This window comes from Papio anubis, chromosome 12, assembly GCF_008728515.1.
Source record: "Papio anubis isolate 15944 chromosome 12, Panubis1.0, whole genome shotgun sequence".
NCBI classification, from domain to species: Eukaryota; Metazoa; Chordata; class Mammalia; order Primates; family Cercopithecidae; genus Papio; species Papio anubis.
In genome coordinates this window covers 9,793,769-9,817,418 of record NC_044987.1, presented here as the reverse complement: position 1 = coordinate 9,817,418, position 23,650 = coordinate 9,793,769, and the positions used below count along the sequence as shown (strand labels likewise).

The 23,650-nt window shown below is 38.9% G+C and overlaps 1 protein-coding gene across 1 annotated transcript in view; it reads left to right on the top strand.

Annotated features, from left to right (window-relative positions):
* Window positions 1-19,117, top strand: part of CCDC15 (coiled-coil domain containing 15) — a 98,077-nt gene extending 78,960 nt beyond the window's left edge. The window contains exons 13-15 of the mRNA XM_017949067.3: window positions 16,228-16,404; window positions 16,722-16,870; window positions 18,362-19,117. Of these exons, the coding sequence (XP_017804556.2) occupies window positions 16,228-16,404; window positions 16,722-16,870; window positions 18,362-18,483 (448 nt within the window). The 3' untranslated portion in view covers window positions 18,484-19,117. The remainder of the gene's footprint in view (window positions 1-16,227; window positions 16,405-16,721; window positions 16,871-18,361) is intronic.
* Window positions 19,118-23,650: the final 4,533 nt, after the last annotated feature.

Below are 23,650 nucleotides of genomic sequence, written 5' to 3'. Positions count from 1 at the left end.
GCTAGGGCTACAGATGAGAGTGTGAGAGTGACTGCTAATAAGTATAAGCTTTCTTTATGGCATAATAAAAATGTTCTCAAATCACATTATGGTGGTGGGGAACTTTATGATATGAAAATTACATCTCAATAACATTAAAAATGAGTCATCCATATATATGCATATTTATGTATACATACGTACATTCATCTCTCTATATGCATTTATTCCCAACTTTCTCTTCTTTCATTGATATATTTGTCTATCTTTATGTTAATACTATGAGGTTCTGATTAGTCCAGTTCTATAATAAAGCTTGAAATCAGATAGTCTTAGCCCTCCAATTTTTGTTTTCAGAGTTTTCTTGACTATTCTAGGCCTTTTGCATTTTTGTGTGAATTTAAAAATTAGTGTTTCCATTTCTACAAATGGCATTTTTAGATTTTGATTGGGATTATATTCAATCTAGAAATAATTTGGGAAAATTTAGAATTGAAATCTTAGCAATGTTGAGTCTGCTGACCCATTAACATTTATATAGTCCTTCTTTAATTTTTCTCAGCCGTATGTTGTCGTTTTCAGTGCATGGGTCACTCATGTCTTTTGTCAAATCTATCCCCAAGTGTTTTATGTTTTCCGTGCTATTATAAATAGTGCTGTTTTTTATTTTTATTTTTTTTATTTTTTTTTTTTTTATTGTCACAACAAAAATATTTTTATTTTTCAAACTGTAGATAGTGGCCCACTTACTTCAAACAATACTCAAAAGGTTCATGTTTAGTATAAGAAATAATTTGGTTATTCTATAAGGTTTATTGAAAAAGAATTTTCTGTAGCTCTAATGCAAATGTTCCTACCTGTTCACCCTTTTTAAACTGTAATTTATGATTGTAGAATTTAATAGCTATGAAGAACTAAGATGTGATCTAGTCCAATAACCTCATTTTACTATAGTGCTGTTTTTTAAATTCCCATTTCTGGGAATTTTGCAGCCATTGAGAATGAAATGCTCTGTAAATAGGTATTAGGTCCATTTGGTCTGTAGTGAAGATTAAGTCTAATGTTTCCTCGTTTTCTTCTGAGTAATCTCTCTAATGCTGAAAGCGGGGTGTTAAAGTCTCCAGCTAGTATTCTTTGTCTCTCGAGTTGTAATTATATTTGCTTTATATACCTGTGTGCTCCAGTGTTGGGTGTATACATATTTACAATTGTTATATCCTCTTCCTGAATTGACTCATTTATCATTATATAGTGATCTACTTTGTCTCTTTTTACAGTTTTTGTCTTGAAATGCATTTTGTCTGATATAAGTGTAGTTACTCTTGCTCTCTTTTGGTTTTCATTTGGGTAGAATATCTTTTTCCATCCCTTTAGTTTCAGACTATGTGTGTCTATAGGTGAAGTTTGTTTCTTGTAGGCAACAAATTGTTGGGTCTTGTTTTTTAATTTGTTCAGCCACTCTACATGTTTTGATTGGAGACTTTACTCCATTTTCATTCAATGTTATTATTAACAAATGTGGGCTTACTCCTGCCGTGTTGTTATTTGTTTTCTGTTTTTGTTTTTTTGGTAGTGGTCTTCTCTTCTTTCTTTCCTTCCTTCCTGACTTTTTTTTTTTTTATTGATAGTATGTTTTAATTTCTTTCTGTTTTTGGTGTGTGTATCTGTTGTATGGTTTTAGATTTGAGGTTACCATGAGACTTGCAAATAATATAACCTATTATTCTAAACTGATGACAACTTGACATTGATTTCATAAACAAACTAACAAAAAAGCAAAAAGAAAACTAGTAAAAACTCTACCCTTTAACTTTGTCTGCCTGCATTTTAACTTTTTGTTGTTTCTATTTATATCTTATTATGTTGTCTGTGTCTTGAAAAGTTGTTATTATTTTTGATTGGTTTATCTTTTCATTTTTCTACTTAAGATGTAAGTTTACACAGCACAATCACAATATTATAATATTCTGTGTTTTTCTGCATACTTACTACTATCAGTGAGTTTTATACCTTCAGATGATTTCTTATGGCTCATTAACATCCTTTTCTTAATGTCAAATTGAGGACGACCTCCCTTTGGCATTTCTTATAGGACAAGTCTAGTGTTGATGAAATCCCTCTGCTTTTTTTTTTTTCCTGAAAAAGTATTTCTTCTTCATGTTTGAAGGATATTTTTGCTGGATCTAGTATTCTAGGGTAAAGGTTTTGTTTTCCTTCTGCGCTTTAAATCTATATTCTGCCACTTTGCCTTGGCCTGAAAGATTTCCACTGAAAATTCTGCTGTCAGATGTATTAGAGCTCCATTGTATGTTACTTGTTTCCTTTCTCTTGCTGCTTTTAGAATCCTTTTAAAATATGTTATTTGTTTCTTTTCTGTTGCGGCTTTTAGGATCCTTTTAAAATATTTGACCTTTGGGAGTTCAATTATTAAATGCCTTGAGGTAGTATTCTTTGTGTTAAATCTTCTTGGTGTTTTATAACTTTCTTGTACTTGAATATTGATGTCTTCTAGGTTTGGAAAGTTCTCTGTTATTATCCTTTTGAATAAACTTTCCACCTCCTCCCTCTGCCTCCTGTTTAAGATCAATAACTCTTAGATTTGCCCTTTCGAGGCTATTAGTTTTTAGATTTTGTAGGTATGCTTCGTTCTTTTCTGTTCTTTTTTTCTTTTGTCTCCTGTGACTGTGTATTTTCAAATAGCCTTTCTTCAGGCTCACTAATTCTGTCTTCTGCTTCATCATTTCTGCTACTAAGAGACTCTGATGCACATTCTTCAGTATGTCAGTTGCAGTTTTTAAGTTTAGAATTTCTGGTGTTTTTTTGTTTTGTTTTGTTTTGTGTGTGTGTGTGTGTGTGTTTTTTTTGTTTTTTGAGATGGAGTTTCACTGTTATCGCCCAGGCTGGAGTGCAATGGCGTGATCTTGGCTCACTGCAACCTCCACCTCCCGGATTCAAGCTATTCTTCTGCCTCAGCCTCCCGAGTAGCTGGGATTACAGGTGCCCACTACCACGCCCGGCTAATTTTTGTGTTTTTTTAAGTAGAGACGGAGTTTCACCATGTTGATCAGGCTGGTCTTGAACTCCTGACCCCAGGTGATCCACCTGCCTCGGCCTCCCAAAGTGCTGGGATTACAGGCATGAGCCATTGTGCCTGGTTGATTCTTTTTAATTATTTCAATTTTTGTTGAATTTATCTGATAGGATACTGAATTCCTTCTCTGTGTTATTTTGAATTTCCTTGAGTTCCTCAAAACAGCTATTTTGAATTCTGTGTCTGAGAGGTCACATATCTCTATCTCTCTGTGATTGGTTCCTGGTGCCTTATTTAGTTCATCTGGTGGTATCATCTTTTTCTGGATGGTCTTGATGATTGTAGATGTTTATCAGCGTCTGGCTATTGAAGAATTAAGTATTTATTGTAGTCTTTGCAATTTGGACTTGTTTGTACTCATCCTTTTTGGGAACGCTTTCCAGGTGTTCAGTGATACTTGCGTGTTATAATCTAAGTTTTTGGTCACAGTAGCCATATCTGCATTAGGAGGTATCTGAAGCGCAGTCACGCTGTGGTTCTTGCAGACTTGTGTAGGTACAACCTTGGTGGTCTTGGATAAGATCTGGAACAATTCTCTGGATTACCAGGTAGAGACTCTGTTGTTTTTTCTTAGACTCTCAAATAAATGGAGTTTGTCTCTGTGCTGAGCTGCCTGGAGCTGGGAGAGGGGTAACACAAACACCCTTGTGGCCACCACCACTGGGATTACTCTGAGTCTGACCTGAGAGCAGTATCGCACTGGGTCTTTCCCAAGGCCAGCTATAACTACTATCTGGCTACTGCCTGTGTTTCCTCAAGATCCTAGGGCTCTACAGTCAGCAGGTGGTGAAGCTAGTGAGTCTTGTGTTCTTCCCTTAAGGGTTGTGAGTTCCCCCTGGCCCTGGGTGGGTCCAGAGATGCTGTCTGGGAGCCAGGACCTGGAGATGGGAACCTTAGAAATCTACCTGGTGCTCTATTCTGTTATGGCTTGAGCTAGTGCCAAAACTACTGGATAAAGACCTTCCCACTCTGTCCTCCCCTTTTTCCCAGGCAGAGGAGTCTCTTTCCATGTTTACCATCACCATGGGCTCATGGGGAGTACTGCCACAGTACTGCAGTGTTCACTTAAGGCCCATGGGCTCTTGAGTCAGCTTGTGGTGAATGCTACTGGACCTGGGACTCATCTTTCAGAGCAATGGGCTCCCCTCTGGCCCAGGGTAGGTCCACAGATCTTGTCTAAGGGCCAAGGCCTAGAATCGGGAACCCCAAGAGTCGATTTAAGGCTCTTCCCCACTGTGGCTGAGCTGGTACCTGAGCTCAAGATAAAGTCCTTTTACCTCTTTCCTCTTCTTTTCTCACATAGAAGGGGATCGCTCCTTGTAGCCACCACAGTTGTGAATGTGTGCTGGGTCACGCCTGATTATTCAGGGCACAAGGGCTCTTTAGTCAGCAGGTGATGAATCCTGCTAGTACTGGGTTCTTCTCTTCAAGGCTGCATGTTACCTTCTGGTCTAGAGTCTGTCTAGAAATATCATCCAGGAGTTATGGCCTGGAATGGAGGCCTGACAACGCCCAGTGCCCTATCCTATTGTGGCTTAGCTGGTATCCAAGTTGCAAGACAAAGTCCTCTTTACTCTTTTCTCTCCTCAAGCAAAGATAGGGTTCTATTTTGGAGCTGTGAGCTATGCTGCCTGGGGTTGGGGGAGGGGTGGCACCTGCACTCCCTTAGCTACCCCAGCTGGCATCTCACTAGCTGGCTTTGAGCCCTGAACAGCAATAGTACTTGCCCAAGAATTGTAGTTTTTGTGACCTACACAGCCTTTCAAGTTTGTTTAGGACCCCAGAGCACTTTAGCCTGTGGTGGTGAGGTGTGCTGAAACTGAAATTCCAACCACCTGGATGGACAATTCCTCTCTGGCTGAGGCTGGTCTAAATGCACCTTCTTTGGCCACCAGCTGTGTTCTGCCTGGTGTTAGCAGCACTGTGTTCCATTACAGAGTCCCACAAATGCTCTACCTCCCGACCCCCAAGTGCATAGATTCTCCCTCCACGCCATGTGGTGTCTGTCGGGGAATGAGGAAGGAGTAGTGTAGGTAATTCAAGACTGTCTTTCCTACCCTCTTCAGTGCTTCTTTCGGCAATATGAAGTTAAAACCAGGTTCTGTGATTGCTCACCCGATTTTTGGTCCTTTGGAAGATGCTTTTTATGTAGATAGTTTTAAAATTTGGTGTTCCTTTGGGGAGGATGATTGGCGGAGGCTTCTATTTGGCTATCTTGCCCTGCTTCCTCCACATCTGAAATTCTGTACCTGTTAAGCAACTCTTCTTACCTCCAGCTCCTGGTAACTACCGTTTTATGTTGTTTGTTTGTATTTATTTATTCTTTAAATTTTATTTTATTTCAGTAGCTGTTGGGGAACAGATGACTTTTGGTTACATGGATAAGTTCTTTAGTGATGATTTCTGAGATTTTGGTGCACCCATCACCTGAGCAATGTACACTGTACCCAATATGTAGTCTTTTATTTCTCACCCCTTCCCACTCTTCCCCCAAAGCCCCAGAAGTCCATTCTATTATTCTTACGTCTTTGCATCCTCATAGCTTAGCTCCCACTTATAAGCGAGAACACACAATATTTGGTTTTCCATTCCTGAGTTACTTCACTTAGAATAATAACCTCCAACTCCATCCAAGTTGCTGCAAAAGCCATTATTTTATTTCATTTTATGGCTGAATAGTATTACATGGTGTATATAAACACCACATTTTCTTTATCCACTCATTGGTTGATGGACATTTATGTTGGTTCCATATTTTTGCAGTTGCAAATTGTGCTTCTATAAATATGCCTGTACCGGTGTCTTTTTCATATAATGACTTCTTTTCCTTTGGGTAGATACCCAGTAGTGGGATTGCTGGATTGAATGGCATTTCTACTTTTAGTTCTTTAAGGAATCTTCATGATGTTTTGTACTAGTTTACATTCCTACTAGCAGAGTAAGTGTTCCCTTTTCACCACATCCATGCCAACATCTATTTTGTTTTATTTTTAAAGTATGACCATTCTTGCAGGAGTAAGGTGATATCTCATTGTGGTTTTAATATGCATTTCCCTGATAAGTAATAATGTTGAGCATTTTTTCATATGTTTGATGGCTGTTTGAATATCTTCTTTTGAGAATTTCAAATTCATGTCCTTTGCCCACTTTTCAACGGGATTATTTGTTTTTTTCTTACTGATTTGAGTTCTTTGTAGATTCTGGATATTAGTCCTTTGTTGGATGCACAGTTTGCAATTATTTTCTCCCACTCTGTGGGTTGTCTGTTTGCTCTGCTAATTATTTCTTTTGCTGTGTAGAATCTTTTTAGTTTAATTAGGTACTGTATATTTATTTTTGTTTTTGCTGCATTTGCTTTTGGGTTCTTAGCCATGAATTCTTTGCCTAACCCAATGTCTAGAACAGTTCTTTTGATGTTATCTTTTAAAATTTTTATAGTTTCAGGTCTTAGGTTTAAGTCTTTGGTCCATCTTGAGTTGATTTTTTATAAGCTGAGAGATGAGGATCCAGTTTTATTCTTCTACGTGTGGCTTGCCAGTTATTCCAATGCCATTTACTGAATAGGGTGTCCTTACCCTATTCAGTTGGCTGTAAGTATTCAACTTTATTTCTAGGTTCTCTAATTTGTTCCATTGGTCTATGTGCCTGTACTATGTATGTACTACAGGTACTAAGTATGTACGCATACTATGCTGCTTTGGTATCTATAGTCTTGTAGTATAGTTTGAAATTGAATAATGTGAGGCCTTCAGGTTTGTTCTCTTTTCTTAGTATTGCTTGGTCTATGTGGGCTCCTTTTTTGTTTTCGTATGAATGTCAGCATTCTTTTTTTCTATTTCTGTGAAGAATGATGGTGGTATTTTGATGGGAATTGCATTGAATCTGTAGGTGGCTTTTGGCAGTATCATCATTTTAACAATGTTGATTCTACCTATCCATGAGGATGTGATGTGTTTCCATTTGTTTATGTCATCTATGATTTCTTTCAGCAGTGTTTTATAGTTTTTCTTGTAGAGATCTTTCACCCCTTTAGTTAAGTATATTCCTAAGGTTGGTGTTTGTTTGTTTGTTTGTTTGCTGCTGTTGTGAAAGGGATGGAGTTCTTGATTTGATTCTCAGCTTGGTCATTGTCGGTGTATAGCACTACATTGATTTTATATCCTGAAACTTTACTGAGTTCATTTATCAGTTCTAGGAGCTTTTTGGATGAGTCTTTAGGGTTTTCTAGGTATATGATCATATAATCAGCAAACAGTGACAGTTTGACTTCTTCTTTTCAAGTTTAGATGTTATTTCTTTCTCTTGCCCGATTGCTCTGGCTAGGACCCATTTCATTTTCTAATTCTATGGATTTGACTACTGTGTTAGGGTTCTCTAGAGGGACGGAACTGATGGAATAGATAAATATATATAAGGGGGAGTTTATTAAGTATTAACTCACATGGTCACAAGGTCCCACAATAGGCCATCTGCAGGCTGAGGAGCAAGAACAACCACTCTGAGTCCCAAAACAAAAGAACCTGGAGTCCGATGTTTGAAGGCAGGAAGCATTCAGCACACAAGAAAGATACAGTCTGGGAGGCTAGGCTGGTCTTTCTTTTTACGTTTTTCTGTCTGCTTATATTCTAGCCTTGCTGGCAGCTGATTAGATTTTTGCCAACCCGGAGTAAGAGTGGCTCTGCCTTTCCCAGCCCACTGACTCAAATGTTAATCTCCTTTGGCAACACCCTCACAGACAGACCCAGGATCAATACTTTGTATCCTTCAATCCAAGCAAACTGACGCTCAGTATTGACTATCACAAGTCTACCCCTTGTCAACTTGAGCCCATACACATCTCCTGAGATCATACATAATCTTCAAATAAAGACAAAAATAAGATCCTAATTATGCCTAGCTTCAACTATTCTTCATACAACCGGAAACACACAAATCCCCAACCAAAATACTATTACATAAAGTTAACAATACTTAAATGCTGATGTGAAATCAATAAATCTATGTCACATGATAAAGGAGAGAGGAAATAAAATGAAGGTATTTTCTTAGTACAGGTGTATACTTGCACAAACATGTTTTTAACAAAAGAAGAAGGAAATACTCATGACAGTTGCAGTCCTTGTTTCTGCACTGGTCACATGATTGTAGCTGGTATGATGACCACCTTCTTCTACTTGCCTTCAGCAAGTACCTCAGAGGGTCTTGGTTTTTTCCTGGTGGAGTGACCCAAACCTTCACTCCTGAAGGGTCTGGGTCATTTGTAGTCCTGCCTGGGCTGTTGTAGTTTCCCATTGACCTTAATCACAGGGCATGGTAATACTAAGAGACGCCCTAATAGACCTCCTGTATTCCATGCATACTCCTTACCTCTGTTGAGGAGTAGTAGACTGATTTCATCTCGAAAGTCCAGGTCGGTCACCCCAGCCAACACTGTATCTCCCTTTTTAGCCTATTGACTTAAAGGCAGGAGGAGCCCAAAGTGTCCAGGTAGCCAGGTTAACTTCCAGTTGATTGTGTCTCCTGATGGCAGCATTCCTCTGGAACTAAGACCTCTAGGCCAGCAGAATGTAATATCGTGGGAACAGGAAGCAAAAATTTTGCTAGTGGATCACTAGGGGTGATGGTGAGTGGTGCCACCTCCACCCCTTGATTCCTGGACCCATTAATCCTGGCTATGGGAGGAACAGTACCATATATTGGAAGCTGATTCAGAGCATACACAGCCTTCTGGAGAACTTTGCCCCAGCCCTGCAAAGTATTGTCACCTAGTTGGCATTGTAATTGTGACTTCAAAAGGACATCCCATCATTCTATCAATCCAGCTGCTTCAGGATGATGGGAACTGATAAAACCAGTAAATTCCATGAGCAGAAGCCCACTGCTGCACTTCTTCAGCTGTAAAGTCAGAGGTAATGCTGTGTAGAATACCATGACGGTGGATAAGGCATTCTGTGAGTACACAGATGGTAGTCTTGGCAGAAGCATTGCGTGCAGAATAGGCAAACCCATATCTGGAGTCAGTGTCTATTCCAGTGAAGACAAACCTCTGCCCTTTACATGATGGAAGAGGTCCAGTATAATCAGCCTGCCACCAGATAGCTGGCTGATCACCCTGAGGAATGGTGCCATATTGAGGGCTCAGTGTTTCTCTCTTCTGCTGGCAAAGTGGACGCTCAGCAGTGGCTGTAGCCAGGTCAGCCTTGGTGAATGGCAGTCCATGTTGCTGAGCCCATGTGTAACCTCCATCCCTGCTACCATGGCTACTTTGTTCATGGGCCCATTGGGTGATGATGGGTGGCTGGGGAAAGAGGGTGAGTGATGTCCACAGAATGGGTCATCCTATCCACTTCATTATTAAAATCCTTCTCTACTGAGTTCACCTGTTGGTGAGCACTCTCATGGGATACAAATATCTTCATAGTTTTTTACCCCTCAGAGAGGTCCATTCACATAACTCTTCCCCAGATTTCTTTGTCACCAGTTTTTCAATCATGCTTCTTTCAAGTCCCTGACCATCCAGTCAAACCATTGGCTATAGCCGATGAGTCAGTATATAATGGCACATCTGGCCATTTCTCCTTCCATGCAAAGTGCACAACCAGGTGCACTGCTCGAAGTTCTGCCCACTGGGAAGATTTCCCTTCACTGCTGTCCTTCAGGGATGTCCTGGAAAGGGACTGAAGTTCTGCAGCTGTCCACTTTCGGGTGATGCCTGCATATTGCACGGAACCATCTGTGAACCAGGCCCTAGTCTTCTTTTCCTCTGCCAGTTGATCATAGGGAACTCCCCAAGAGGCCATTGGTGCAGGCTGGGGGAGAGAAGGCAGGGTGGCAGGAATGGAGACCATGGGCATTTGAGCCACTTCCTCATGTAACTTACTTGTGCCTTCAGGACCTGCCCAAGCCTGATCACGTATATACCACTTCCATTTGATGATGGACTGCTGCTTTGTATGACCTGCTTTATGGCAGATGGGTCACAAAGCACCCACTTCATGATAGGTAGTTCAGGTCACATGGTAACTTGATGATCCTTCAGTTTTCACCAAAGCCCAGTAACAGGCTAGGAGCTGTCTCTCAAAAGGAGAGTAGTTATCTGCAGAAGATGGCAGGGCCTTGCTCCAAAATCCTAGAGGCCTGTGCTGTATTTCACCTATGGGGGCCTGCCAAAGGCTCCAAACAGCATCCTTATCTGCCTCTGACACCTCAGGCACCATTGGATCTGCTGAGTCATATGCCCCAAGTGGCAAAGCAGCTTGCCCAGCAGCCTGGACCTGTTGTAGAGCCTTCTGTTCTGGACCCCACTCTAAACTGGCAGCCTTTCAGGTCACTTGAAAGTAAGTATTAACTCACATGATCACAAGGTCCCACAGTAGGCCATCTGCAGGCTGAGGAGCAAGGAGAGCCAGTCTGGGTTAACACACCTAAATGAGGAATGTGTCGACACCAAAATCCAAATCGGCCCACTAGGCATTGTGTCTCTTTTGTGATTGTAGGAAGGAATATCTTGACAGGCCCCACACCACTGGACCCCTAGACATTTTACTGAGGTAGAAGTTCCCTGAATTTTAGTCAGATTTATTTCCCATCCTCTGGCATGCAAATGTCTCACCAATAAATTCAGTGTGTTTGCTACTTCTCGCTCACTGGATCTAATCAGCGTAATGTCATCAATGTAGTGGACCAGAGTGGTATCTTATGGAAGTAGAAAGTGATCAAGATCTCTCTGAATAAGATTATGACAAAGCCGGAGAGCTAATACACCCCTGAGGTAGGACAGTAAAGGTATATTGCTGGCCTTGCCAGCTGAAGGCAAGTTGCTTCTGATGGACCTTATGGACAGGAATGGAGAAAAAGGCATTTGCCAAGTCAATGACTGCATACCAGGTACCAGGAGATGTGTTAATTTGCTCAAGCAATGAAACCACGTCTGGTACAGCAGCTGCAATTGGGGTCACCACTTGGTTAAACTTATGATAATCCACTGTCATTCTCCAGGATCCATTGTCTTCTGCACGGGACAAATGGGAGAGTTGAATGAGGATGTGGCGGGAATCACCAACCCTGCATCTTTCGAGTCCTTGATCATGGCACGAATTGCTGCAATCCCTCCAGGGATACAATATTGTTTTTGATATACTATTTTTCTAGGTAGAGGCAGCTCTAATGGCTTCCATTTGGCCTTTCCCACTATAATAGCCCTTACCCTACCAATCAGCCAATGTGGGGGTTCTGCCTGCTGCTGAGTATGTCTGTGCCAATTATACATTCTGGCACTGGGAAAATGACCACAGGATGAGTCTGGGGACTCACCAGACCCACTGTAAGTCAGACCTGAGCTAAAACTCCATTAATTACCTGACCTCCATAAGCCCCTTCTTTAACTGGAGGACCACAATGACGTTTTGGGTCCCCTGGATTCAGTGTCAGCTCAGAGCCAATGTCCAGTAGTCCCCGAAACGTCTGATCATTTCCCTTTCCCCAGTGCACAGTTACCCTGGTGAAAGGCCAGAGGTCTCCTTGGGAAAGGATGGGAGAAAGATTCACTGCATAAATTGTCGGTAATGTAGTGGGGTCCTTCCTCAAGGGGACCGGCCTCCCCTTTATTCAAGGGACTCTGGGTCTGTAAACTGGCTCAAGTCTGGAAATTGATTGAGGGGCCATGATTCTCTGTTTTTATACTTCAAATTAATCTTTTGTCCATTTGACATAGAAGTTTTCTGCTTATATAAATTAAGTAGGAATGCAGTAGGCTTCCTGTCAGTTTCACTTCTAGGAACACCATGAGTAATTAGCCAGTGCCAGAGCTCTACATAAGTCAGGCTATTCTAATTGCCGCTTTGCCTCTGCTGTCTATTACAGTAGCTACACCCACGTTGCCTTTGATGGTTGAGTGCTGCCACTTGGCCCCTGCCACTTTGGAATCCAATTATTCCCATTGTATTTAAATTTTGTAGTTAAGTGACTGTGGTTCCCACTGTTAGATCTGACATACAGAGAAGAGCAATTACAGGACTCTTCAAAGATGTAGGTGCTGCCCTTACAAATCTGTTTCGCAAGACATTGGTCAAGGTTATATCTTCTGGACCCTCCCAGTTGGGATGAGTAGGTCTAAAGTGACTAATCCACTCCATCATCTCAATCTCCCTAAGCCTTTGGATCCCTTCCTGTACGTTAAACCAAGGGAGATCAGGCATTTCCAGCTCACTCACAGTGGGCCATCTTTTACTCCATATTTCAGCCAACCAAGCAAATAAGCCATTAGAACCTTTTTTAACTCTCTGAGCTGCAACATTAAATGCAGAGTCCCTACTTAGTGGGCGAGCCCAAATCAATAAATTCAGCCTGATGCAACTCTGTTTCTTCCACCATTATCCCACACCCTTAATATCCATTCCCGTGCCTGCTCTCCAGATTTCTGTTTACATAAATTAGAAAACTCAAGCAGTTCTTTTCGAGTGTAGCACACTTCTTCATGGGTCACACTCTCAACCTGACCTCTAAGGGCCCACCGGGACTTTAATCCAGTTATAGGTCTAGAAACAAACAGGATTTTGGGGGTGGCTCCTGAGGAGAATCAACATTATCTTGCCTGGCAACTGCCTCAGGGGAGGCCATCACTGTTGCCTCATGCATCACAGGGTTTATCTCCTCAGACAAAGGTGGAAATGCTGATGGCAGCATGGGTTGGGGAGGGGATGTTGCCACTATCCTTGGGGATGGGGAAGCTGTTTCTTCTGGCAAAAAAGGTTCATCAGAGTTTACAGGCTCAGTGTCCCCAGTGTCATCAGGGTCCTCCCACACATCCCCATTCTGAGTTGCAGGGTCCCATTCTTTTCCAATCAATGCCTTCACTTTAACAGTAGACACCTGTCAAGGCTGTGCATGCAACTTTCATTGCAGGTCAGCCACTTGCATGATAAGAGCTTATGTCTGATTTTCTACAATTTCAGGTCTTTCTCTACAGGTGATAAGACTCTTACTCAGGGCAATCTTAGAAGATTTGAGGCTCAGTATCTGCTTCTGAAGTCAGGAGTTAGAATCCGTGAGTTCATCATTTTCTTTCATCACTTTGTCCAGTGAACTTAGGAGTAGCCAACCAACTTCATTATGTTCCTTGATGCTCCACATATGGTCAAAGGTATTTTATATAGAGTCACTAAACTCCTTGCCTCTCACGAGCGATGAATTGCGAATGTCAAATGGATTTATTTGACATAACTCTTTACACAGTTCACGCCAAGGACTATCGTGTTCTTCATACTATTAGAAGTAGAGTCCTTAGCATTTTTGGGTTTCATCATATTAAGTAGCCAACTGCAGAAACCCCCAAACCAACAAAAGAACTCCATCTTTAATACTCTGTTCCTCTGGAACCACTCCTGGTACCAAAATCTATATTAGTCAGGGTTCTTTAGAGGGACAGAACTAATGGAGTGTGTGTGTGTGTGTGTGCGCGCGCAAAAGGAGTTTATTAAGTATTAACTCACATGACCACAAGGTCCCACAATAGGCCATCTGCAGGCTGAGGAGCAAGGAGAGCCAGTCCCAGTTCCAAAACTAAAGAACTTGGAGTCCAATGTTCGAGAGCAGGAAGCATCCAGCATGGGAGAAAGATGTAGGCTGGGAGGCTAGGCCAGTCTCTCTTTTCACATTTTTCTGCTTGCTTGTATTCTAGCCTTGCTGGCAGCTGATTAGATTGTGCCCACTGAGGTTAAGGTGGGTCTGCCTTTCCTAGCCCACTGACTCAAATGGTAATCTCCTTTGGCAATGCCCTCACAGACACACCCAGGATCAATACTTTGTATCCTTCAATCCAGTCAAGCTGACACTCAGATTAACCATCACAGCTACTTTAGACCTTCATGTGAGTAGAATTATACATTATTTGTCTTTTTGTAACTGACTTATTTCACTTAGTATTGTGTCCTTAAGGCTCATCCATGTTGTTTAATGTGACACAGTTTTATTTTTAAGGCTAAATAATATTCCATTTTATGTATAGAATATATTTTGTTTATTCATCCATCAGTGGACATTTGGACTGATTCTGCCTCTTACCTATTAAGAATTAGCACTGTTAGGAACATGTGTGTACAGACATCTCTTGGAGACTCTTGCTTTCTTTTGAATACGTACCCAGAAGTAAGACTATATGATGGCTGTGTTTGTAGTTTTTTACGGAGCGTCTATGCTCTTTTCCATAGGGGTTATACCATTTTATAGCTCCAACAACAGTGTACAAGGCTTTCAATTTCTCACATCCTCACCAACACCTGTTATTTTTTATTTTTTTGATAGTAAGTATCCTATTGGGTGTGAGGTGATCATTTCATTGTGGTTTCAGTTTGCCTTTTTCTGATGATTAGTGATGTTGAGCATCTTTTCGTATGCATGTTAGCCAATTTGTATATCATCTTTGGAGAAATGTTTATTCAAGTCCTTTGTCCATTTTTAATATGATTAGTTTGGTGTTATTTTGTACTCTTTTTGTCATTTCAGATTTTTTTTGTGTGTTTCACTTTGGATGGTTTCTATTGTTATGTTTTCAGATTTACTTCTGCAATATCTATGCTGGTAGTATTCCCATCCACTGTTTTTTAAATCTCGAATCATAGTCTTAAAATTGTAGTTTTCATCTTTAGAAGTTTGATTTGTCTTTTTTATATCCTAACATTTGGAACATATAAAATATATTTGTAGTAACTACTTTAGTGTTTTTCTCTGCTAATTCTAACAACTGTGTCAGTTCTAGGTCGTTTTGATTGATTATTCTCCTGATTGTGAGTTGTGTTTTTCTGCCTCTTTGTGTTCTTAGTAATCTTTGGTTGGATGCCCAATGTTGTGAGTTTTACCATGTTAGTTGCTGGATGTCTTTACATTCTTGAACCTGGTTTTGGCATACAGTCAAGTTCATTTGAGGACTTGCTTTTATAACTTGTCAGGTGAGTCTGGTGTAGTACTCAGTCTAGGATTAGTTTTTATTCCCTACTGCTCAGATAAGATCATTCTGAATACTCTACCTAATGTTCTGTGAAATACAAGTTTTTCAAGTTTGATTGGTGGAAATAAGGACCAATTATTCCTGGAGCTATGTGGACTCTAGTCACTGTTCTCTTTTATTTTGGATGGTTCTCTCCCTAGCCTCAGGTTATTTCACCGCATACATACACCAATCAGTGCTCTGCTGTGTACCAGGAGACTCTCTGTTCATCTCTGGGATGCTGTCTCTGGGCAACTTTCTTCTCTCTGGTACTTTGTCCTGTGAACTCTAATTGCCTTTGTCTCCCTGCACTCTTAACTCCATCTCTTCAATTCATAGAGCCCATCAGGCTTCACTTCAATTTCCCTGCCCTGCGCCACTGCCTGGAACCTTCCAAGGCAGTAATCTCTGGCAGTTATAGGGTTTACTTCACTTGTTTCCCGTCTGTCAAAGAGCAGTGTCATTTGTTACCTGGTGTCCAATGTCTTGAAAACCATCATTTCTTGTATTTGTTTGATTTGTGTACTTTTTAAAACTTTTAAAATTTTTTTGGTGGCTTAAGATTGGAGGGCAAATGTGGTTCCTGTTACTCTGTTTTGGTCAGAAGCAGAAGCCCTGTTTACTTGTAGTTTTAATCTGAAAAGACTGTTGTGCTACATTCTTACAGAAAAACTTTTTTTTTTTGAGACAGAAGTCTTGCTCTGTCGCTCAGGCTGGAGTGCAGTGGTGCAATTTCAGCTCACTACAACCTCTGCCTGCTGGGTTCAAGTGATCCTCCAGCCTCAGCTGAGTAGCTGGGATTACAGGCCCGTGCCACCACTGCCCGGCTAATTTTTGTATTTTTAGTAGAGATGGGTTTTCACCATGTTGGCCAGACTGGTCTGGAATTCCTGGCCTCATGTTATCCATCTGCCTTGGCCTCTCAAAGTGCTGGGATTACAGGCATGAGCCACCACACCTAGCCTGGAAAAACTCTTCTAATAGTAGCTATTGCTCATTTCTCTTTGAGAGGAGATAAAGCAGCCAGCAGAAATTTTTGAAGATATCCTTGGGATATTAAACTGATTTCCTGACTCCTTAGTTTCTGGGAATTTCTTGAGTTATTTGGATAAAGAAGCTAATTTTAAATAATAATTTTAGGAAATTCCTAACCATGTTATGATTTTATTCTCAGAATTAAGAAAAAGAGAGAGCAAGAACGTTATGCTGAAGAGCAGAGGATCCTAAGAATGAACTTTCATGAAGATCCATATTCAGGAGAGAAAATGAGTGAGATATTAGCCCAGTTAGAACTTGAAGAAATAAAAGGAGCCAGAGAAAAACAACAACAGAGAGAAAAAGAATACCTGAGGTAATTTGAAAAGGTCTTCATGATATTCTGGCTCTAGAGGAGACTTGGTAGAAAGTCATCGTTCTCATTTTCCTTAGAAGAGAATTGATTGTGTCTTTTCATACTTTTCCTCATTTAGGAGTTCATAACTTAACCAAATTTTTTGATTGCCTAATACTTCTTGGGTGTAGCCCTGCATTTTTCCCAGTACAAAGAGGAAATATCAAGGCTCAGATATATGAAATAGATTTAACAGTTAAAGCTGGCTGTAAAGTCAGGATTCATGCTCACTTTCTTTCTAGTAGTTCACTTTGCCTGATCATACTTTATTTTTACAGATATGTAGAAGCTTTACGAGCCCAAATCCAGGAGAAAATGCAGCTGTATAATATTACTTTACCTCCACTATGTTGTTGTGGTCCTGATTTTTGGGACGCTCATCCTGATACCTGTGCCAACAACTGTATTTTCTATAAAAACCACAGGGGTAAGTTTCTTGAAGGAATAGTCAGGGCCTAATGGCAACAAGAAAAATCAATAAGAGTAGTGGTAGTAGTAATTTACCATTTATTGAGTGCTTACTATGTGTCAGAGACTGTTATAAACCCTTTTTAAAATAACTATATGAGGCAATGAAAAAATTATAATGAGTTATATTTCTCTTGGAGATCTGTTATCTTCTTGTCTCCATTTATGCTGGGGAAATATTTTCAGCTCATTCTACTGTAGAAGGACTTCAGTTCCAGGTCCTTTAACTGAAGACTATTAGAGTTTGCCTTTTATGTAAGTTAGGACTCTATCCAGTTGAATTCCCTATTACCTAAATACTTTAATGGTATGTAACATGGATGTATTACCATGTATATCCACATTAGATTGCTGGTTCTGCCAGGAGGGACCGAGGAAAATAAGAAACAGTATAAACTCTATCAGGAGCATCCCAGGTAGAGAAAACTTAGTTCTTCATATTGTCTTTAATATTTCTATTTCCTATGCATCCTTAAATACATTGATTTATATAGTGTAAAGATTATGTAGCCCTCATGTATACACTAGGAATACTGCCAGTATATATATTCCTAGTGCTTCATCTGTATGATATGAGTTTCTTACCAGCTTTATTTTAAAAAACACAAATCTAATTATGCCATTTCCCTATTCTAAAACCTCTAGGGCTCCCCATTGCGGTATAAGATGCATGGCATATTTGGTGTATTTTCTCTCTGGCTCTGGGCCCTACTCCAGCCTTATCAAAGTTGCTATTCCCAGTATGTGCCATATTGTTCACTCCTTTTGCACCTGACACACTCAGTTCTCTGTGTTCTTTCCTTTACTCTTGTTATTTCTTCAAAACTCATCTTAAGTGTTACCACTTCTGGGAGTCTTCCATCCTGTCCTAGGTAGTTGTACATTCATTCCCAGCTTCATTCTATGATGACATTTTTTTTTTTTTCGAGACAGTCTTGCTCTGTCATCCAGGCCAGAGTGCAGTGGCACGATCTCAGCTCACTGCAACCTCTGCTTCCTGGGTTCAAGTGCCTTAGCCTACCAAATATCTGGGATTACAGGTTTGCACCACCACATCCAGCTAGTTTTTGTATTTTTAGTAGATATGAGGTTTTGCCATGTTGGCCAGGCTAATCTCGAACTCCTGACCTCAAGTGATTTGCCTGCCTCAGCCTCCCAAAGTGCTGGAATTACAGGTGTGAGCCACTGTGCCTGGCCTATGATGACATTTTGTATATACCTCTGGTTTGGAAGTATTACATGGCAACTTAATTATTTTTGTGTCCATACTCTCTATTATCTTTTCTGTCCTCACAGAGTGCTTGTCATATAGTAAGTACTCAATAAATATTTATTCGATAGATAGTTACTTGTAAGACTCTTGGTAGAGAAGCAGTACTAATAAGATGGAGGCTGGTAGAGTTGTTTAGAATTTGACTTTATTCATTGCTGTGCAAACCTTTTTTTGCAGCATATACTCGGGCACTACATTCATTCATCAATTCCTGTGATGTCCCTGGGGGTAATTCAGCTCTTCGAGTCGCAATTCATAATTTTGCTTCTGCACACAGGCGGACTTTGAAAAATCTATAATAAGAATCTGAAATTAACTGGTAGTATTTTGGCTTTTACTTAAAATCAGCCCTGAGAGATTATTTAAGAAAAGCTGTTCAAGTTATAAAATATATACTCTGGAAAGAAATACTGTCTCATGTAATAACTGTCTTTATAATTAGATTGTAATCATTGTTTTTATCTGCCTTGGAACCAAGATTGAAAGCTGACTTACTCGTCTCTTCTTTCTTGTGAACCATATGGAGCCTATTATTTTAAAATATGATCAGACAAGTAAGGCTTCTCTTACTTTGCTCTGCTCTGATCAGAGAGCTCATGTGAAATCTTTGAGATTCTCTCATTTATCATCTTTCTAAAACTGTGTTTTTGAGCTTGACAATACTGAAAATGTCTGGATGAAGCAGAAAAGAAAGTGATGAAATGTGTTTCTGAACATCAGTGGCCATCTATATTGCCATTACCTTTTCTAGATGTATATAAGAATTCAAGATTATAAGAATTTAAATTTGTTGCACCTTTTTTTCTCAAAATTTTTTCTCTTGTTTTTAAAAATATATTGCCTCTTTCCCCATTCAGTGACACTAGACATAGGAATTTTTAATTGTGTAATTTTCTGTTGCAGAAAAGGTAAATAAATCCTTTGTCTTTTGAATATCCTCTATGTGAAATAATTGTGAGTGACATTTGAAAAAGTGAATCTCAAGTCAAAGTGAGTAAATTCTTTATTTCCCTATTTTTAAAATCCTGGTGAATGACATGGCTACAAGGCAAATAAAATAAAAATTGCCGTAATTTTTTGTTATTTCCTTGCAATTTTTCCTGATACAAAATATGAAAAGGTTTAATATTATGATTGAATATACATACTGACAGTTTCTTTTTTCTACTTTCTCTGATGTACAGTGCTGAAGAAGCACTTAGGCTTGTGCTCAAAATAAATAAATAAAAGCCTAAACATCTAGCCAAGGCTTTGAAAATAATTAGAATTACATGAACAAGATTGAATAGTTATGTAACCAGATTATCTAGTTCAGCCAAAATCCTTGAAGTAATTATAACTTGATTCAGCCTTTAAGCATTGTATTTTTTAACAGCTCTATTGAGATATCATTCACATATTATATATAATTGACACATTTAATGCGTATAATTCAGTGGTTTTTAGTATATTCACTGGTTGTGCAACCATAACCACTATAAAATTTTCACTCTAAAATAAGAAGCCCCCATGATCCAGCAATCTCATTTCAAGGTATATCTCCAAAAGAATTGAAAGTAGAATCTCAAACAGGTATTTGCACACCCATGTTTATAGTGGCATTATTAATAATAGCCAAGGTGGAAGCAACTCAAATGTCCATCAGTGGATAAATAGTAAATAATATATGATATATTCAATAAAATATTCAGTCTTAAAAAGGAAGGAAACCCTGTCACACACTGCAACACTATGCTAAGTGAAAAAAGCAGTCACAGAAGGACAAATACTGTCATATGCAGTACTTTAGGTAGTCAAATTAGTAGAGACAGAAAGTAAAATAGTGGTTGCCAGGAGCTGGAAGTAGGAGGATATGGAGAGCTTTGTTTAAGGAGTATACAGTTGCAGTTTTGCAGGATGAAATGGCTCTGGAGATCTGTTTCACAACAATGTGAGTACACTTAACACTACTGAACTGTACACTTAAAAAATGGTTATGATGTTAAATTTTAGGTTATGTGTTTTTACCACAATTAAAAATTTTTTAAATAGAAAATAAAGGAATCCCTCATACCCATTGGTAGTCATTCCCCGTTTTCTCTACCAAAATGCCCCTCTAACCATAGGCAATCACTAATTACTTTCTGCCCTATAGATTGGCCTATTGTGGACTTTTCATGTAAATGGAATATATCAGATGTGATCTTTTGTGATAGATTTTTTCATTTAACATGTTTTCAAACATATCTATCTTGTAGCATGTATCAGTATTTCATTGCTTTTCATTGCTGAATAGTGCTTTATTCTATGGATATACCACATTTTATTTATCCATTTATCAGTTGATAGACATTTGAATTGTTTCTACCTCTTGGCTATTACGAACACTGCTATGACCATTTGTTTGCAAGTTTTTCTGTCGACATATATTTTCATTTCTTTTGGATATATACCTGGGAGTGGAATTACTGGGTCTTCTGGCAGCTCTGTTTAACCTTTTGAGAAACCGCAAACTTTTCAAAATGACTGCAGCATTTTACATTTCCACCAACAATATATAAGGGTTCAGATTTCTTCACATGTTCACCAACACTTGTCATTATCTGTGTCTTTGCTTATAGCCATCCCAGTGGGTGTAAAGTGATATTTCACTGTATTTTTAATTTCCATTTCCTCATGGCTGTTAATGTTGAGCATCTTTTCATATACTTTTTGTCTTTCAGAGAACTGGCTTTTCAGATCCTCTGTTCACGTTGTAGTTGGGTTACTTGTCTTTTTATTATTGAGTTGTAAGTGTTCTCAGTGTATTCTACGTATAGGTTTCTTATCATATGTATGATTTGCAAATATTTTCTCCCATTCTGGGGATTGTTTTTTCACTTTCTCTGTGATTTTCTTTGCAGCACAAAAATTTTAAATTTTGACAAAGTCTATTTTATCTACTTTTTATTTTGTGGTTTGTGTTTCTGTTGTCTTATGTAAGAAACCATTACCTAATTCAGGGTCACAAATATTTACTCCTAAGTGTTCCTCTAAAAGTCGTGTAGTTTTAGCTCTTATATTTAGGTCTGTAGGCCATTTTGAGTAAGTTTTTGTGTATGGTGTTAGGTAGTGTTCCAGCTTCATTCTTTTGTATATAGATAACCAGGATCCCAATACTATTTGTTGAAAAATACTATTATTTGCCCCAGTAGATTGAAAATACACATGAACTTCTATTTCTGAACTCTCAGTTGTGTTCCATTGATTTATATGTTTTACTTTACGCCAGTGCAATCTGTCTTGATTACTGTAGCTCTGTAGTGAGTTTTGAAGTTTGGAAGTGTGAGGCTTCCAACTTTGTTCTTTTTCAAGATTGTTTTGCTCCTCTAAGTTCCTTGCATTTTCATATGAATTTTAAGATCACCTTCCTACAAAAAGCTGGCTGGGATTCTGATAAGGATTACGTTAAATCTATTGATGAATTTGGGGACTGTTGCCATCTGACTTATGAACATAGGGTGTCTGCCCGTTCATTTAGATTTTCTTTCATTTCCTTCAACAATGTTTTATAGTTTTCAAAGCATAACATTTGCATTTATTTCCTTAGGTTTATTTCTAAGTATTTTATTCTTTGATGCTTTTGTAAATTGAATTGTTTTCTTGCAGATTGTTTATCACAGGTATAAAGAAATACAGTTTACTTTTTTGCGGCTTATTAATAGTTTTTTAGAGAAAACCTTAGGATTGTTTATATATAAGATCTTGTCATCTATAAATAGCCTTTTATTTCTTTTCCTTGCCTAATTGCCCTGGCTAGAATATCCAGTACAATGTTTTATAGAAATGGCAAACTGGACGTCCTTGTCCTGTTTCTGATTTTAAGTGGAAAGCATTTAGTCCTTCACCACTATATAGGATGTTAACAGTGGATGTTCTTTTTCAAGTTGAGGAAGTTTCTTTCTATTACTAGTTTGTTGAGTGTTTTTATTATGGAAAGGTGTTGAATTTTGTCAAATACTCTTTCTGCATTTATTATTATCATGTATTCTTTGTCCTTTTTTCCTGTTAATATGCTGTATTACATTGTTTTCAGGTGCTAAATTACTTTGCATTACCAGGATAGGTTGTATTGGTTTTTATTTCTTTCTTTGGTCTTATATAACAATTTTATTTTGCTTGTTTGATTATACTTTTTTTTTTTTTTTTTGGTTTGGTAATCTGAAACAGGTGAACTGACTTGTTTGACATCAAGTTAGTAGTAGAATTATGATGGGATTAGATCTTGCATTAGATTAGGAGTCTTTCAGGTCTTCTTTTAGCCTATGAATATAAATTTCATCTGAGAATATGTGTGCTTTTCATTATAATTTGGTTATATGTAGACAATGTCTAATGATTTATGTTTGTGGAGTTAGAGAATGCTGAGTAGCAGCTACCAACGAGGAAACCTGAGTCTCATGACCCTTTGTGATGGTAGTATGGTGAATCCTGTTTGGATTGGATCAGTGTACTTTGGAAAGGAGCCTGGAATCTTAAGTGGTTTTTTTTTGTTTGTTCTGTTTTGTTTTGTTTTTTAGTTTACAAGTGTGTGAAATCAGAGTTGTATAGAAATATTCTACCAATTTTCTAGATTAGCAGGGGCCTATAAGAAAGAAGAGGTAAAGATAAAGAACTGAGCCGAAATGAGTAGATTTTGATTTGGGCAGTAGGAGTGCAAGGGGGACAGGATTAAATTTGAGTCCCGAATTTCAAACAGGGTAAATGGCAGGTATTTCAATTGAAAAATGATTAAGTAAGAATGAACATTTCCTAGATGACTGTTTCATCTTACTCAAACTTTCCTCAAACTTCCTATAGGTTTTTCCTTACCTTCACTACCAGTTGGTGACAGTGCTTCCTGTGTCACTGAAAAAATAAGCAATCAAAAGGAAACATCACAAGTTTCCACCATCATACCTACCCACCTACTTGCATCTGTTAATTCCTGTTAATGTGGATGAACTGTTCGTTCTCCTATCTTAGGCCTACCCTGGCATGTGGCTAGATCCAATGCCCTCCCATCTACTCAAGGACATTTCTTCAGCATTTCTTCCCTCTCTCTTCTGCATCATCAGTTTTTCTTCTGACTACTAGAGTATTACTATCAGTTTATAAGCATATTGTAATTTTGCCCATCTTAAAAACCAACCAGCTAAAAAAAAAAAAAAAAAAAAAAAAGGAGAGAGGAAGAAAAAAAAACACCTTTCTTTATCCCACATCTTCCTTCAGCTGCCGCTGAACTTCCCTCCTTCCTTTCATAACAAAAATCCTTGAGTTGTGCGTATTTGCTGCTCCTATTCCTCTCCTCACATTGTCTCTCAGGTGCATTTTAGTGAGACTATTTGCCTTTACCTCTTAATAAAAGTACTCTTATTAAAGTCACCCAAAACTTCCACACTGATAAATCCAATGGTCATTCTCAGATTCCATCTTACTGTCTTACTTACTTACCTGTCAACAGAATTA